The sequence below is a fragment of the Littorina saxatilis genome, linkage group LG4 (assembly GCF_037325665.1).
Source record: "Littorina saxatilis isolate snail1 linkage group LG4, US_GU_Lsax_2.0, whole genome shotgun sequence".
Classification (NCBI taxonomy): Eukaryota; Metazoa; Mollusca; class Gastropoda; order Littorinimorpha; family Littorinidae; genus Littorina; species Littorina saxatilis.
Genome location: NC_090248.1, coordinates 48,854,456 through 48,870,994, shown reverse-complemented (window position 1 = coordinate 48,870,994; position 16,539 = coordinate 48,854,456). Strand labels below are relative to the sequence as shown.

At 42.3% G+C, this 16,539-nt stretch overlaps 1 protein-coding gene and 1 long non-coding RNA gene across 9 annotated transcripts in view; one reads left to right on the top strand and one right to left on the bottom strand.

The window, feature by feature from the left end:
• LOC138964957 (plasma membrane calcium-transporting ATPase 2-like) overlaps positions 1 to 16,539 on the bottom strand; it is a 155,305-nt gene that overhangs the window by 28,660 nt on the left and 110,106 nt on the right. For all 8 annotated transcript variants that reach the window (XM_070337049.1, XM_070337050.1, XM_070337047.1 and 5 more), the window contains 9 exons: positions 10,590 to 10,696; positions 10,039 to 10,280; positions 5,603 to 5,745; positions 5,077 to 5,198; positions 4,644 to 4,823; positions 3,424 to 3,618; positions 2,694 to 2,885; positions 733 to 946; positions 150 to 367 (listed from right to left, as the gene is read on the bottom strand). In XM_070337049.1, coding sequence (XP_070193150.1) covers positions 150 to 367; positions 733 to 946; positions 2,694 to 2,885; positions 3,424 to 3,618; positions 4,644 to 4,823; positions 5,077 to 5,198; positions 5,603 to 5,745; positions 10,039 to 10,280; positions 10,590 to 10,696 — 1,613 coding nt within the window. The remainder of the gene's footprint in view (positions 1 to 149; positions 368 to 732; positions 947 to 2,693; positions 2,886 to 3,423; positions 3,619 to 4,643; positions 4,824 to 5,076; positions 5,199 to 5,602; positions 5,746 to 10,038; positions 10,281 to 10,589; positions 10,697 to 16,539) is intronic.
• Positions 12,805 to 16,236, top strand: LOC138964961 (uncharacterized). Its single transcript, XR_011455258.1, has 3 exons — positions 12,805 to 13,282; positions 13,804 to 13,843; positions 16,139 to 16,236. It is a non-coding gene; the product is annotated as an uncharacterized lncRNA (long non-coding RNA).

Sequence of the window (16,539 nt, the reverse complement as noted above, 5' to 3'; positions counted from 1 at the left end):
ATCCGTTCCCCCCCCCCCCCCCCCCCAAGTTTATTTCTTCCTGTTTGCATGTTCCTCCCAACCACAGCCCTATGATTCAAGGACTTTTGTTTCGTAGTGTGCTGAACCTTTATTGTCCCCTGCTTTGTGGATAAAGCGCTATGGCTCACCTGGAGAACCATGGTACCGATCCAGATGCCGATGAAGACAGGGTTTCGCTGCAGGCCCTCGGCGATGTTGCGCTGTTCGTGAATTTTGCGAGCATTGACTTCATTGAAGAGAGTCATCATGACAAATGTGTTGAAGATGATGGTGAAGTGCTGATTAGGCGGTGCGTGAAGTTTCTGGGCGTCTTCGATTCCATCATCGATACCGAACAGGTCACCACCTGTACGCAGAAAATGCGCTTTGTTCAAAGGTTTGGGTACCCTGTGGTGCATAAAGCTAACAAATATGCACATCCTTGTTTCTATACATCCTTACCTCATAAGCCTAGACATGCTGGAAAACAAAACAAACAAATGTTATGATATAAAATAGTTGATACTGAGCGACAATTAAACCTTGTTTGCTCTCAGAATCCTTAGGATTGTTCTGCAAACCACTTGTTCCACAACCAAGAGAGTAGTTTCACATTACAGCGCTCTGCTATCTGATAGTCCAAGTCCTCTTCCTTTGCATACTTGTTCTTTTTGACCTTTATCTTTTGGAGGGCCTAGCTTACTCTGTGTCTGTTATTCCCAAGAGACCTACCTTTGAAAAGAAGAACAAGAATAACAATGATCTGGTAGACGCCGTGTCCCACAATGTTCTTCCACATAGTCTTGGAGATGAGGGGCTTTGTGCGGCCGTAGGGTTTGCGTAGGAGCAGTTCAGCACTGGGCAACTCGGTGGCCAGGGCCAGAGAGGCCAGGGTGTCCATGATCAAATTGACCCACAACATCTGGATGGCCTTCAGCGGGCTGTCCTGAAAGGGTACCAAACCACAACGGCTGAATGACACAACTGTAAAAGCTACAAACGGCTTAATGACACAACTGTAAAAGCTACAAACGGCTGAATGACACAACTGTAAAAGCTACAAACGGATGAATGACACACAACTGTAAAAGCTACAAACGACTGAATGACACTCAACTGTAAAAGCTACAAAAGGCTGAATGAAACTCAACTGTAAAAGCTACAAAGGGCTGAATGACACTCAACTGTAAAAGCTACAAAGGGCTGAATGAAACTCAACTGTAAAAGCTACAAACGACTGAATGACACTCAACTGTAAAAGCTATAAACAGCTGAATGACACTCAACTGTAAAAGCTACAAACGGCTGAATGACACAACTGTAAAAGCTACAAACGGCAAAATGACACTCAACTGTAAAAGCTACAAACGGCTGAATGACACTCAACTGTAAAAGCTACAAACGGCTGAATGACACTCAACTGTAAAAGCTACAAACGGCTGAATGACACTTAACTGTAAAAGCTACAAACGGCTGAATGACACTCAACTGTAAAAGCTACAAATAGCTCATTGACACTCAACTGTAAAAGCTACAAACGGCTGAATAAAACTCAACGTAAACACTACAAACGGCTAAATGACAGTCAACAGTAAAAGTTACAAAAAACCGAATGAAACTCAACTGTAAAAGCTTCAATGTAAACAAATAATAATGGTGCAGGTCACAACTTATTAGCTCTGTGTCCCCATATGTTCCGTAGATGGGTATCTCTGTCTAGATTCAGCGTCTACACTTGAATTACTTACAATATGATTTGTATGTGTTTACCGGTTTTCTGCCACATCACTCGGGCAACTTGGTTTTTGAGTGTATGTTTGTGTGTGTGTGTGTGTGTGTGTGTGTGTGTGTGTGTGTGTGTGTGTGTGTGTGTGTAAGGGGGTGGTGGTGCAAAATGGGCGAATTAAATGGCAACCTCTGATCTTTGGTGGGATTCATTCTGACACCCCTGCTTAATCTGAGCATTTTTCAAATACTCCTTTGGTGTCTAGAGTGCCTTCCCTTGCACTATGCAATGCCGCAGTGTATTGAAATTGGAATGTGGCACGCACGCACATGTAATTGACACACTGTTGCTGGGGCCAGCGAGTGGGCTGCGCTTTCCTGCCTGGTACAACTACACCAGATTACTAGTTAGCCCACCGTTTACAAACATGTGCAAAATTCGAAACACATTAGAGTAAAACCTGGCTATTACTCCTTTGGGAATAGCTCTTTCGTCATGAAAAGAGCTGCATTTTGTAGATATTATTACCAACATGCTCTTGTTTTCGTCATCCTCGATTTTTACAACAGTGCTGTGCCTTTTTATTGAGCAAAACCACATTGTTAATTTTGTCTGAAATTGTAACAGTTTGTTTATCACTCCATTTTGAAGATTTTTACTTGAATTGCCACGGTCCCCATTTTATTCACAAAAACGTGTCCAAGAGGTATGTACACCCTATCCATTTAAAATATTCACCAGAAATCAATTACCTGTCACTTGAGAATAAAAATGTGTTGGTCCATGCTACATAATACCAGGGATGAAAACTATAACTATTGACTCTGACTTTCCATGTTTTGCTCTAATTTTTACACCCACAATGATTTGAAAATGAGGACATTTCTTTGGAAATAATTTCTGAAGTCAGGAATCCTTTCAGAATTGGAACTTCCATCAATAGTATACAATACATCAAAATACTAACCCCAATGATGCAGGCACCAATGAAAGCCACAAAAACAGCAACAACGTTGACAGTCAACTGGAACTGAAGGAACTTGGCGATGCTGTCGTAGACGTTACGACCCCACATGACAGCTTTGACGATGCTGGTGAAGTTGTCGTCTGTCAGGATGATGTCGGAAGCCTCTTTTGCCACATCAGTTCCAGAGATTCCCTGGTGGACAGAAATGAGTAAGGCGTAGGGTGTGCAGGTTAGATTTGAGGCAACGTTAGGTGTAGTTACTTTATCAGTTATCTATTATTTTGATCACTGCAGTTTGACAGTGTAAGCCCAATAATATAACTTTTTCTTTTGAAAACATGCACATAGGAGCTGTGCTTACATCTTGCCTTGCCTTCAAAGCATACAAATCTCCCACCGGACATAAATCCCAATTTCCTCAACATCAACTTTCTACTGTTTACCCTTCCATTTGATCAAACATCTTGAAAAGTAACAGAAAGGGTGCAATGGAACTCCGTTTTAAGACCCCCAACTTAAGACTTCTCTGTTTTTGGATGTTCTGTTCATTACGTCTGTAAATTTACCATTTTAAGATTCCCTTTTTTTAAAGATTTTTGGAGGTCTTAAAAAGTGGGTTTTACTTTATCTTGAAAAGTCACAGAAAAGGAAAAAACACAAGTCTACACTGGCCTATTCAAACTAACAGAATAGAGCTACAAAGGAACATGAAAACGGTACTAATCCTCACCATGGCAAATCCGACATCAGCCTTTTTGAGGGCGGGTCCGTCGTTGGTTCCATCCCCTGTGACGGCCACCACCTCCCGGCTGGCGGTGAGCTTGGAGTCGATGATGCCTTTGACCAGCGTGTATTTGTCTTGTGGGGAGGAGCGCGCCAGCACCTTCAGTGTCGGCCACACCTCATCAAGCTTTTGCTGCGATACCTGTCAAAACACACAGCACAGGTGCAGAGATCAAACCTGAGAATCTTTCCAATGAGGAAATTTTTGCTTGGGTTTTATATATTTCAAGTACATTCAGTTTCAGTTTCTTTTCTTGGAAGTTTTGAAAATTCAGAAAATCTGTCGGGGAGAGAAATAAGTGTTCAAATCAGGAATTCCTCATTTCCTCATTGGAAGTTTATATCATGCAAGTCTCCGAAACTCCTTCACTGTAGTGCTTAGGGAGACTAAAAGAGTCTCTTTTCCCTATTCACACTGCAGAGCTATCAATCTGTTAGCTATCACTCCTTCACTGTAGTGCTTAGGGAGACTAAAAGAGTCTCTTTTCCCTATTCACACTGCAGAGCTATCAATCTGTTAGCTGTCACTCCGTCACTATAGTGCTTGAAGAGACTAAAAGAGTCGCTTTTCCCTATTAACACTGCAGAGCTATCAATCTGTTAGCTATCACTCCTTCACTGTAGTGCTTGAGGAGACTAAAAGAGTCTCTTTTCCCTATTCACACTGCAGAGCTTTCAATCTGTTAGCTGTCAGGTACAGCCTCAATAAGTAAGACTTATTAACTGTCAAAGCTGCATCCTTCCCACTTGCAATACAAGACAATAGGTATCTACCTCCCCTGTTCATCTCTTCTCATGCACTCTTTCCCCCCAACCCCAAATCTCAGATGGTGAGTTTACTCAGCTAAAGTAGACAACAGGCTCAGCAAGGTAAAGTTGAGTTTTTGGCAGTCCACATCACTTGCATCAGTATTTTGCCCTCAGACCACTTACGTGCTACTTCTTCTTCTGCGTTCATGGGCTGAAACTCCCAAGTACACTCGTGGTTTTTGCACGAGTGGAATTTTACGTGTATGACCGTTTTTTTACCCCGCCATTTAGGCAGCCATACGCCGTTTTCGGAGGAGTGCTACTTCAATCCATCTTCCTCACCTTCATCTTTTGATATACCATGATGAAGCTGAAGGCAATACACATCTACCAGACCATTCATGACAAAGTCTTTACCTCTCCAGATTGATCACGGATTCGTCGATTGAACTCCTTGCCGTCCAGAACCAGACCATCATCTCCAGGTATGATGATACCACACTTGGAGGCAATGGAACGAGCAGTGTTCACGTTGTCCCCTGTCACCATGCGCACAAAGATTCCAGCACTCTTGCATTGTTTGATAGCACCTGGCACCTATTACCAAGCAGACAAAAAAAATAATCCTTCAACCAATTTCTGGTCCACCAGATTGTCATATCACAATCTAAAATCATTAACACATCTGAAACTAAAACCTCACATCAAAATTACTGTAAAATGGTTCCTCCCACTATTAAGAGAGACAGCATTTTGACAATTGGAGGGAATGGGCGAGTTAATGCCGGCAATGCTGGTTATTGAAGCCTGTACTATCTCCAGGCCTTTGTGTAATGTTTGCAGCACCCACCTCATCTCTGACGGGATCCTCAATGCCGACGATGTAGATACAGGTCAAGCCCTTCACAATGCCGTCCTCATCATCCCAGTCAGGCTCATCGTCTATCGTCACCTCGTTGCTGTTGGCTGTCCCTACAATCACATCAACATCACCGTGTCACTCCCTTTCCACAGGCACATTTCATCAAATCAACAAACACAATCATAAAATGATTGTCACATACATGCATACAGAGACGCATACATTGGGAGACAAACCTCGCTCTCCGCTCTTGTTCAGACATTCAGTCATTACTTGACTGAATCTAATGAACAAACACCTCCTCTAAAGAGAGATACAGCCCATAAAATCAAGTTACAAACATAGATTCAATCTGTTCTGAGATAAATAAATGTATACAAAAGTCTTTGCACCTGTCTGGCATTTTAGCAACATGGTCAGGCATTTTACAAATTACTCAGCAACTTATCATTAACTCTGTTTTCAGTATCAAACCCCTAATACATAAAGACCCATTTTGCAAAGTTTCCCAGACCTCTGACAAAGTCCTTGTAGGCAATGCAGATGGTTCTCAGTCCGTTGGTGGCCATGGGTTCGATGACAGTCTTCACCAGCTCTTCTTGGTTGTTGGGGCTAAACTGGTCTGCCGAGCCGTCCTTGTTCATGATGTAGTTGCACCTGGGTACAGACAGGTAGACATTGTAGCATCAACAAGTCATCTTTTGCATACGATTCACATCTCCAACATGCAAAGGAGTTAGAAACATAGACAAACCTAACACTGTTTATTGATAGACTATGGCAAACATCAGCTTTCTTTGAGACAAAGCAAGCATCTATGTCACAATTTAGTGACATGGATTGGAGATAAGAACACTCTGTCGAGTGCCTATCTCCAATTGTGATGGAAAGCGCCTGTGCTTGAGTCGGGGTGACGGTACGAAACCGCTGACAAAGCGTAGCGCAGCACGGGGATTTCGTTTTGCAGGAGTTCCACGTGCGTGATTTTGCTTGCTTGGCGAAATCGAATGTACCGTATTTGACGGATTACAAGACGCACTGTTTTATAAGCCGCACCCCCGACTTTTAAAAAAAAAATTGGGACGAGCCACGTATAGGCCGCGTCACTATATTAGCCGCCGTCGAAAAAAAATATAATCAGATCGTGTCAATCAATGAAAACAACCAGGCAAATGAAAGTACGGTATTTGGCGAAATCGGCTCCGAGAATAAACAAGTGAAACAAAGAAGAAAAGTGAAAAAGTTGAAGAAAAATATCACACACACAATTTTTAACCAACACACACATGTAGTCCCGCCCGGAATAAGCTTTTTTGGGATGATTTACGACTTTTGCGCACATTTCGAGCAGACGAAAACACAACATGGCGGCTCTCGCTCCTCCAACTATCGCGAGACACAAAAAAACGAAATCTCGCGCGCGCGAGATCCTGATACATCCGGTGTTTCTCTGTACGCTATCTTGTCACGACGACTTGTTGACAAACGAAGATTCGCGAAAGAAAGAGAAAAGCGCCGAGTCTTGAGTAGAGAGCTAATAAAGTACCGGTAATCGCTAATTGAGCGAAATGAAAATCCGCGGCGACTTCCATTAGGTGAATGCTATTCAAGTTTAGGTAACGTTTTAGCCGCATCTTTTTATAAGCCGACATGCGATTTTTAAAAAAAAAAAGTTGCGGCTTGTAGTCCGTCAAATACGGTAACTGAACAGGATGTGTGACACGAGGAGTCACGTGATGTTTTCAAGGTTGTTTGGGAAAGACTTGAAACTAGCCCACTTTAACATAAGCACGATAGGAGACGGTACTTGTTCGTCTAAGAGTTGGAGGATTTCAACACGAGGTGATATTTTTGATGTCATCGTGCCTGCTCTGCATTAGTACAGGAGGGCTCTTAGGACAAGGGAGGAGTCACCGCCTATCGCCACCATATATGTTTCGACGACGAGGTTGTCGGGTGTTTCTGGGCTGAGGGTTGGAGAATTTCAACGCAGAAGATAAACTCAGTACAGGGGGTGTGGCTTTTAAAACGTCGACGGGCGTAGCCATACAAGGGAGCGGATTCGCTTAAAGGAGAGCTACCTACATAGGCTGTTGAGGTAATAAATCATTATTTAACGGTGTTGACGAGTCTGTGTTTGTGGAATGAAATACTCTCTGTTGTTCTTTCCAGGTTACCGCATAATTTGCTCTTTGTGACGCTAAAATAATAATCTGTATATGGTCTTTGCAGATATGGAGAGAAGGAAGGAAAATGGCTGATTTGTTGTTTTAAAAGTTCGTTTGTGCAGGCCCACGTGCTCGATGAAATATGTAAAGGTGACATGTTTAACACTTTCGCGACGGGAGGTGACTATATTAGTAATAGCGCTGCAACGCCCACGGACGGGAAGTGACTATTTTAGTATTAGACATACAAGGTACACGACTCGTGATTGCTTCCCGGTTTTTGAAGCTTCCAGTAAATTGAGTTGTTTCCCTTGATACACGTGGTTTTCTCTTCCGGCTTGATCAAATTAGTGCAGATTTGCGTGGTGTTTTCGAACAAAAAAAATGAATCGAAGGCGAGCCTTGTCACGGGAGGAGATTCTCCGGATTGTTTGTTTATTTGTTGCTTAACGTCCACCCGACTACGCAGAGCCATATCAGGACGAGGAAGGGGGGGATGAAGGGGGCCACTTGTCAAGCGATTCCTGTTTACAAATGCACTAACCCATTACTTGTGTCCCAGCAGGCTTTAGTAAAACTAAATTAATACCTACTGGAAGATTACCAGTTTCCAGTATGTTAAAATAGGCTTAACCTATCTACTGCTGGACTTACATCAGAACACTAACAGATTAAACTATACATGAATCGCGAGACAAGCGGCAGGAGAAGAGATTTTTGGAAAAAATACAGGTGAATGAGCAAGAAGGCAGAAAAAAGAAAAGAATTCATGAAGAAAAAGAGAGCATGACAGGAAAGAGGAACCAAAAATCTACCTAACAGCAAACTAGAAAGCTCCTGCGGTTCCAAAAACAGGAGGGGCCTTTAATTTCATAACCGCAGTGCCCCACTGCGGGAGATTCTCCGGATGTTGGATCTTGAGGATCCTGTAGATCAAGATACATCGTGTCGTTTTCGCCTCAAGAAAGCGATAATAGCAGTGATATTGAGGAAGAAACAGTCCCGTTGCTAGTACGAGTCGGCAACTACACGTGGTAGGGGGTGATACTGCTAGACGAACATGTATCTCGGAATCGTGCAGGAGCTATGGGGGCGTGGCAGCACTGATAAAAATGGATGGCTGGAGCCTTCAAATCCTTTTGGAATTGTTCATAGGTGTACAGTTGATACTTTGTTGTGAAAATGTGACTTATATTCAATATGGATTACCTAGACATCATTTGGTGAGTGTTACAGTTTTGTTTCATTTGAGTCAGGATGCTGTGAGTGAATGCGTGATTTGCTTGTTTTTTTCTTTGTACTGTCTCCTTATTTCTGTGTACAATGTTGACAATATTTCAGCTAATTCATAGGTTTTACACCTTGTTTGGTTATAACATTATTTATAATACTTTCTGTTAAAAAATAACTTTTAAAAAAAGCAGTGGAAAATAAAACACACACAAAAAAACGTTAAAAAACACAAATTATCCCCCTTTCACCCCCCTTTGCTAAAACAAATCGCGTGACAAACTTATAAATAGCACGACTGAACTGGGCATCCATTTTTGAATTAGTACACAAAATTTGGTGGTGATTGGACTTAATTCAAGCTTGCTAGACAGATTTCTTTACAGTTACTGATTTTTGGGAAGTTTCTTGGTGGCAAGCTTGGGCAGGCAGGACGTTAACGCCGTGGCAGTGCTAGTCACAATAGTGTTAAAGGTGGTGTGTGAAGGGTAGCGTGGTATGTTTAGTGCACCGATGCTTTTTGTTGTAGCCTGCTTACTACTTGCTACGTAACCACTGCCGACGTAACCTGTCTACTTGCTGTAACCTGGTGTTCTGGTGGTTGCTGTCGCTGTCGTCGTCCTTCCAACTACGCGTCTGCTACATTTTTCTGGTAGACTACGGGGAGGATCTTCAGCGACTGAGTGAGGCGCCTGATGTCTCCACTGTTCCCTGCTTCGTTGCCACGCCAGCCGGCACTACATTCAACGGAGCAGTTGTGGAGACTATAGACTAATCACGGGTCGCCCACTCAGTGGCATAAAGCTAAGTGCACCTTGTCATAGCGCCCTTATACCGCCTTGTCATCTTGTATATTTGTGATTACATTCGAGTAGTGACAACGTGGGGTGTGTGACACCTGCATAAACCAGCACTTTTACAGACAGCTATTATTTTCCTATCTATACAAGGGATCAGCGTGTTATTATCATTTTCTAAACTTTAACTGGCATTTTTGTCAGTGACCTATATTTTACGTTTTGAACGTAAAAGAACATCTTTTGGAGTGAAGTCTCGAGGGAGGTGGCGTGATATTACATAAACAGGCGTCTGAAACTTATACTTTTGTTGATTCTATTTATGTGTATGACTGCGAGAGTGGATCGTGGTGTGGTTAGTTAGTTAGTAGTAACTAACCGTTCATAATCACCTTATTGTGATATTGAAACGTGACACATCTAAGAACGGCAGAATAAAGCTACCTGCTTTCATGGTTGCATCCCTCCTCCCCCACTTTTATCTGTGGAATTTTTAAGTTTTAGGTAAAAGTTGGGGTTGCGCCTTGCATTGCGAGGTGCCTTGTAGTCCCAAAAATACTGTACTGGAGTGACTCAAAATTCACTACCATTTGAAATTTTGAAGCAACAGTTGAAGTTGTTTAGTTTTGCATTTGTTTCTTTCAATGGGCAGAGGCTATACATTTGATGAACTCTGCTCCAATAATTCCTACGTGCTCTGAACCACATCATAGTCACAAGACTTGAAAGCACTGCATCACAACACTGCAACTGACTTCTTGAGGACTATCTCGGAGGCTCCCTTGGTGTAGAGGCGGTAGTTGCCGTTTCCTCGGTTGATGACAGTGCTCATGGACTTGCGCACAGAGTTGAAGGTGTAGACCTTGACCAGTGACTCCTCAGGGTGCTGCTCTCGTATGGCGTCGTAGCTCTGCTTCAGGTCCAACACAAAACCCAACAAGGAGCACTCTGTCTTGTTGCCCACCTGTTGCAGATGGTCACCCTCATTTTCTGGAGGCTAGGGACACAAACAAGTTTCAATGAAGAACGATTACATACACACATACATACATTCATACACACATACATACATACATACTTACATACAACAAAATGCAGGTAAAAGCTGAAAATACTTTTCTGAGAGACACTTCCTTTTTACAGAGTGCATCTCTGTGCTCGTATGTGTTTGAATTTTCTTGAGAAAAAAAAGTCAATAATAATTTATTGTTTGTTTGCCGTCTCCATTACCAGCTCCTCTTTCACAAAGCTTGAGGCTCAGACTTGGGGCGTGACCTACAGGCAAAGCGAAAGAAGACAGACTCACCAAACACTTGGAGGTGTACCCGCTGTTGACAGACACAGATTCGATGATCAGAGTTCCAAGCTCGCCAGGGAAGGAGGAGAAGCTGGGGATTGTCTTATGCCGTGTCCCTGTGAGCAGAAAATGTCAAGTGTCACATCAAGTGTTCCTCCTGTCTCTTCCATCAACAGTGACATAACTCTTGCTAAAGTTTAGCGCAGCCAGGAAAACTCAATCTTTGAACAGGTCCTCAACATCCAGCATTCCTCAACACAACGCCTCAAAGTGTGGCAACACAAAATGTTATCTAGGACCACAGGTATATGATCTACAAGTTCCTATCCCGCTTCATTGGCTCTGTCGACACACATTTTTAATCGCTTACTTCCCTTTATAAATAAACTGATCACAGAGCGTCATCGTCCCAAACTATATCTTCAAAATCTCCGAAACTGTTAGGAATTCTGGGTAGGGAAATCCTTTCATGCAATGACATCAATGCATTTTGGAGTCGGACTGCAACATAACGTCAGTCACACTTGAAATTAATGCTACTTGAAATACTGCAACATAACGTCAGTCACACTTGAAATTAAGGCGAAGTGCGCCACTGAAATTTAGAGTGATGGGACTTAAACAGCCATTTTGAGTTGTTAGCAGTTTTGCACCTTTCAATCTGTCTACTTTCATGAAATGCATATGATTACACTATACAAATTCATCAAAGTCTCTAAAAACATATTTCATTGCACCAACCCGGCGAATTTTTCTGTCTTTTCATTCACTCTTCCGATAAAAATTCCGATTTTCAACCCTTGACAACAGACATTTCTGCTCGCCCAACGCGGGAACGTCGTATACCGTTTGAACAGCAGTTCTCTCCCCTGTGTCATTCGGCGGTTATTTTCGGTTAAATATGGATTCTCCTGGGGAAACCCCCCTATTTTTCAAACAAGCAAACCATAGACACTTTCCATATACGGGGGTATGACGTAAATACCTGGCCACGATTGGTCAGATAGGCTCGCGTGGCTTTTCGCGTTTTAAAAGTCGTCTGCTCACCGCGTTTAGTTTTCGACTGAGTTTGCTTAGAAAAATGGCACGTGTGAAAAGATCAACGCTCCGAAAAACACATCATAAAGGCAAGTGTACGAGAAGACAACAACTGAAGAGTTGCAGAGACAAGAGAACAACTAAAACACAATCGGTGACCAAGCGCACAAAATATGGATCGACCGCTGTGGCATGCAGATCAAATTCTGCGTCAGGACTGAGAGTGTGTTCTTGGCGGTTTGACGCGAAAACAATTCAAGACGAACACATAGGCCTACACAGCAGCCACTGGTCAAAAGCGACAGGTCCAGAGGCTTCCCAAACAAGGAGATGTCTTGTTGATTTGGAAACCTTTGATGGTATTGACTTGTAAACGAACTTTGTTGTCCGCAATGTAAACAGCCAACGCTGTCACCATGCCCAGACTCAAAACAGAGACACGGCCTTGCAGTGTACGCGCATGTGAGGAAGTACCGCTGGATACCTTGCTTCCAAAGAAAGCGGTCAAACGGATTATGGTCTCATCAGGCAAGCCGTTTATTCGTCCAGACTCCTTGATATGTGGGCTAGGTGCTCAACAATTTAACACATTTTGTGAAAGTTTAGATTTGGTAGGCATGGATCACAAAACCTTCCAGAAGAAAGCTGATAAACTCTATCAACGACTTGATGTAGATCTACTGGAGGAGAAAGTATTCAGTGAGGCTGTCCGTCAGGTCAGACAGATACACGCAACGCACAATGGAATGACACTGTCTGATGATGATGTTCTTGATATCAGTGTAAGCTACGACGGATCATGGCTGACCAGGGGGCACTCGTCCCACATTGGAATAGGGTGTGCTGTAGTCTAGACGTGCTGACTGGAATTTGCTTTGACGCTCATGTTATGTGCAACTACTGTCATACGTTTGCCAGACAACTGGAAACAAACTTCTCCAGGAGAAACCCCTGGAGTATGCTGCCTGGCTGGTAAAACAACTGGACATCTGTGACAAGAATTGTGCAGGTGAGTGCGTAGATCTAAACAGTATGTGTGTATGGTGCGTTTGTGAAGACGTTTGTTGAAATGGGATGATAGTGTGTTGTGTTTGAATTTTACATAGATCTGTAAGTGTTTGTGAAAATGTGTGTCAGTGTTTTGTGTGCGCTGTCTATGTGAAGTGTACGTGTGTGTGTGTGTGTGTGTGTGTGTGTCTGTGTCTGTGCGTGTTTGTGTATTTGTGTGTGTTTGGGTACTAATCCATGCATAGTAATACATGTACTGAACAAAAACAATGATAGCGTCTATGTTGGTAGATCTGTGGCTGATTGCCTTGTGTGTGTGTGTGTGTGTGTGTGTGTGTGTGTTCACAACTACATAACTGGGTTCCTTGCATTAACACACAAGCGTCCAACTGGGTTTAAAAAAAAAGTCGGTTCCAAAAATAGGGACCCACTTTTTTTACTACTGTTTCTAGAAGGAAAGTGTCAAATGAAGATTCTCAGAAGTTTTCAAGGCTGGAACCTTTTTGTGCACTTTAGTCAACTTTGTGTGTATATTAGTTCACACACCAAAGCGTGTGAAAAAGTTTCTGAGTTTCCGAAACACACAGCCCAAGGACAGATAACTCTAGTTACTGACGAGTTGCATTTTCAAGATGGCGACGCCTCGTCGATCCAAGGTAAGCGGGAAACTTAATTTTATGATTGTTTCATTATTAGGGAACAGAAACTGTATGTTTTTGTCATTGTTCTTTTTAATTTATTGTGAATAAGTGTTTTTGTGTAGGCTATATTATCTTGGGATGAGGCAGTGACTGATCGAACGGCGGAGATAGTATTGATCTATTTTTCACGCAAGAAAAATGCCTGTACTTTCTTCTTTCATGCTATTTGTGCGTTTAGTGCTGAATTTATGAGTAGGTAACTTGAGGATGGTGATAATAATATGGCATTTCTTAGCTAAGCTTACAGAAAACACGATTTGAAAAGACCGGCTGTCAATCCGATCTCTAATAGACGCAGGCTGTTCTTCTAGTTTCCACCCGCCTTCATCTTTTTGAAGATTCTGTTAGTGTTTAACACAGCACTCGGGGCAACACATAATATTGATAAACATGCACAACAAAATTGAATATTGACAGCATGCGCATGCATGTGTATATCATTGCTGTAAGTGTAATTGTTTGCATTTTATTTGCAGATGATTTCTTCAGCAAGCCATTATGACGGGTAATTCAAAGGTGAGAAGGATCACGATTAATCAATGTCAGTGCATCCTGGCTGGTCCATGAGAGTGGGAAATCTGTGGGTTGATCTGTAACCAAATCAAACCAATAAATTTCATTTTTGTAGAGCTCCAGCCTGGCATTTAATATTATAAATGATGAGAAAGACTACATGGGTCATTGGGTGAACATTCCATTGTCAGAAATGTGTGATTGGGTTTGTTAATTGTTGGATGCTTAACGCCCAGTCCACAACTATAGGCGACCTCAGGGATGACTCATGATAGGGTTATTAAACGGGAAAATACAGGTGTATGGACATAGGGCGGCAGAAACAAAACACCCTCGCGGGGCCGGAGAATAAAGCGACCCCTGAAAACTAAAAGGGCTTAACCCCCTGTCCACCCTAACCGTTATGACTGCTTAAATGTTATGTCCCTCCGTTCGGTTGTTCATCTGGCTGTCTGTCCGTCTTACTGTCCGTGCACGCCGGAGAAAAATATAACTTTAAAGATGCACAGAGTTGAAGTCTAAATCAACAGTATTTTGATAATTATGTACACTTTATTAATATACTGGTAATGTTTATTTAGTAAAAAAACTTAATTTTGCACAAGATATCGCTGCGTACATATATGACCATTTTTACCTGCCGAAACAAATCACCTTACCTCTTGCTCTCACTGTTCTAGAACTGTGACGTCATTTCACATTTTCAGTACACTCTAGCTTAGTTAGTTAGTCAATGTGAAGAAAGTCTCCTTTGACTGCCAAATTTTGCGATTCTGAATGTTGTTCAGTCAGCAGTTGTGAAAATAATAGTGAAATAAAGCAAGACCTGTTGCTGTTCTTCAACTTCAAGAATACCAGTATGAGTTGTATTGCAGTGATGCAAGCAAGGAATTAGTAAACAACCAACTGTATTTAGTGGAGTCTCATCAGGCTTTGGTGTGATCATGAAAACCGAATTCATACTACAGTAGAACCCCCTATTTACGACTTTGGAAAAACCTTGAAAATTAGGTCGTAAAAAAAAAGGGGGGGGGGGGGGGAGTCTTAAAATGGTTGTTTGAGTTTTTGGCCCGGGCGGTCATGAATTTGGTTGCAGTGTACAATGTATGTACTGTTATGTACTGTCAATGTACACACACAAACACACAGTTGCAGTTTACAGTCCTATCTACACACACACACACCCAAACACATTACAGCAGAACAACTTTAACTCAAGTTTCAAAGAAAATTTACTCATGGCGTAATGCTCGCTCCCCGCCGAGTGAAGCACATTTGACATTGTGGCGCAACCAGTAAAATCCGAATGTCCTGCTCAATAGAAAGCATAACGACTTTTCTCCCGAATCATGTTTCTGCTCACAGGAATGTTTCTTCGCCGTGCATCGCTAAACTTGTCTCATACATGATCGTTGAGGTCTTCGTACAGGCACCTTTCTTTGCGTACTTTCGCTTCGCTATCCTTCTCCCCATCTTGATAACACCGAGTCTTTATTCTTGACGATACACAGGATTTGCGTCTTCCCGACTCCTAAGTAAGTCGCCACGGATTGCCATTTCGCTCGATTAGCGATTACTTTATTACCTCTCTACTCAAGAGTTGGCGCTTTTCTCTTTATTTCGCGAATTCAGCTTAGACACGTTTTGATAACATAATCATAGATTCTGTACCATCTGTGGCATAGGCCTATCACTCACAGTCACATTTATATTTGAAAAAAATTCACCTACTGCCCGTTGAATCATGAATGCACTGTTACGAGAATTAATAAACACTTAAAGCAGATGCCATCAGAATCTGAATGTCTAAACTCTAAAACTAAAAGAAACATTTACAACAGGGCATGGTTTTCTAGTTTGCTTACTTTTTTTTTTATAAAGACTTACAAAGTGCTCGCGATTGTCTCTTTTGGTACACTCTAAGTCATTACGGTAGCCCACCAAGTACTGTTATGATGTCAAGTCTTATGTCAAGCACCAAGTCCAAAATTTCCAGGTGTGCTCATTCACTTTTGATAAATAAAAATAATACAAATTGGCGATGCTCATTTTTGTGAAATTATTTTCAGATTGATATAAAAGCAACTTCATTCTACCTCTGTTAATTTTCCCTTCGTACTACTTCAGTGCATCTTTAGTTTAAAGTGAGGCCACCTCCAAAACTATGTTCATACCTCAACCATGATGTTGGATCTAGGCTGTTTGCATTCTTCAATTTCTTGTCAGCTGAATTTTCCTCTCAGCATTAATATTGACAGTTCTGGCTCTCCACTACTTGAACCTTTTGTTTTTCAACAGGGTGTCACATGGTGCCAAAGAGACCCATGAAACCAGGGTATCCAAAGCGTCGGCAGAGAGGCAAAAGAGGAGGGAAAAGAGGACGTTCGAGTCTTCATACTCATCACTATCTTCTAGGTTAGCCTCATTTTCATTGTCTTTTGCACATGGGATCAGCTCCATGATTAGCTAGGTCTACGTTTCCCAGGTGTATGTTCCTTCAGGTCTCTATTCCTCGAGTCCTTTATTTCCCCCCATTCCCTCTGGTCTCAGTTCCCCAGGTGTATGTTCCCTCCAGGGCCAGGGAACAAAGCCCTGCGGGACATTAACCAGGGGAAACACGGACCTGCTCCCATTGTGTCCTTGGGCTGAAGGCTCACGCTCCTATTTGTGACCAAGTGTAACCATGCTAGCCTTTCACA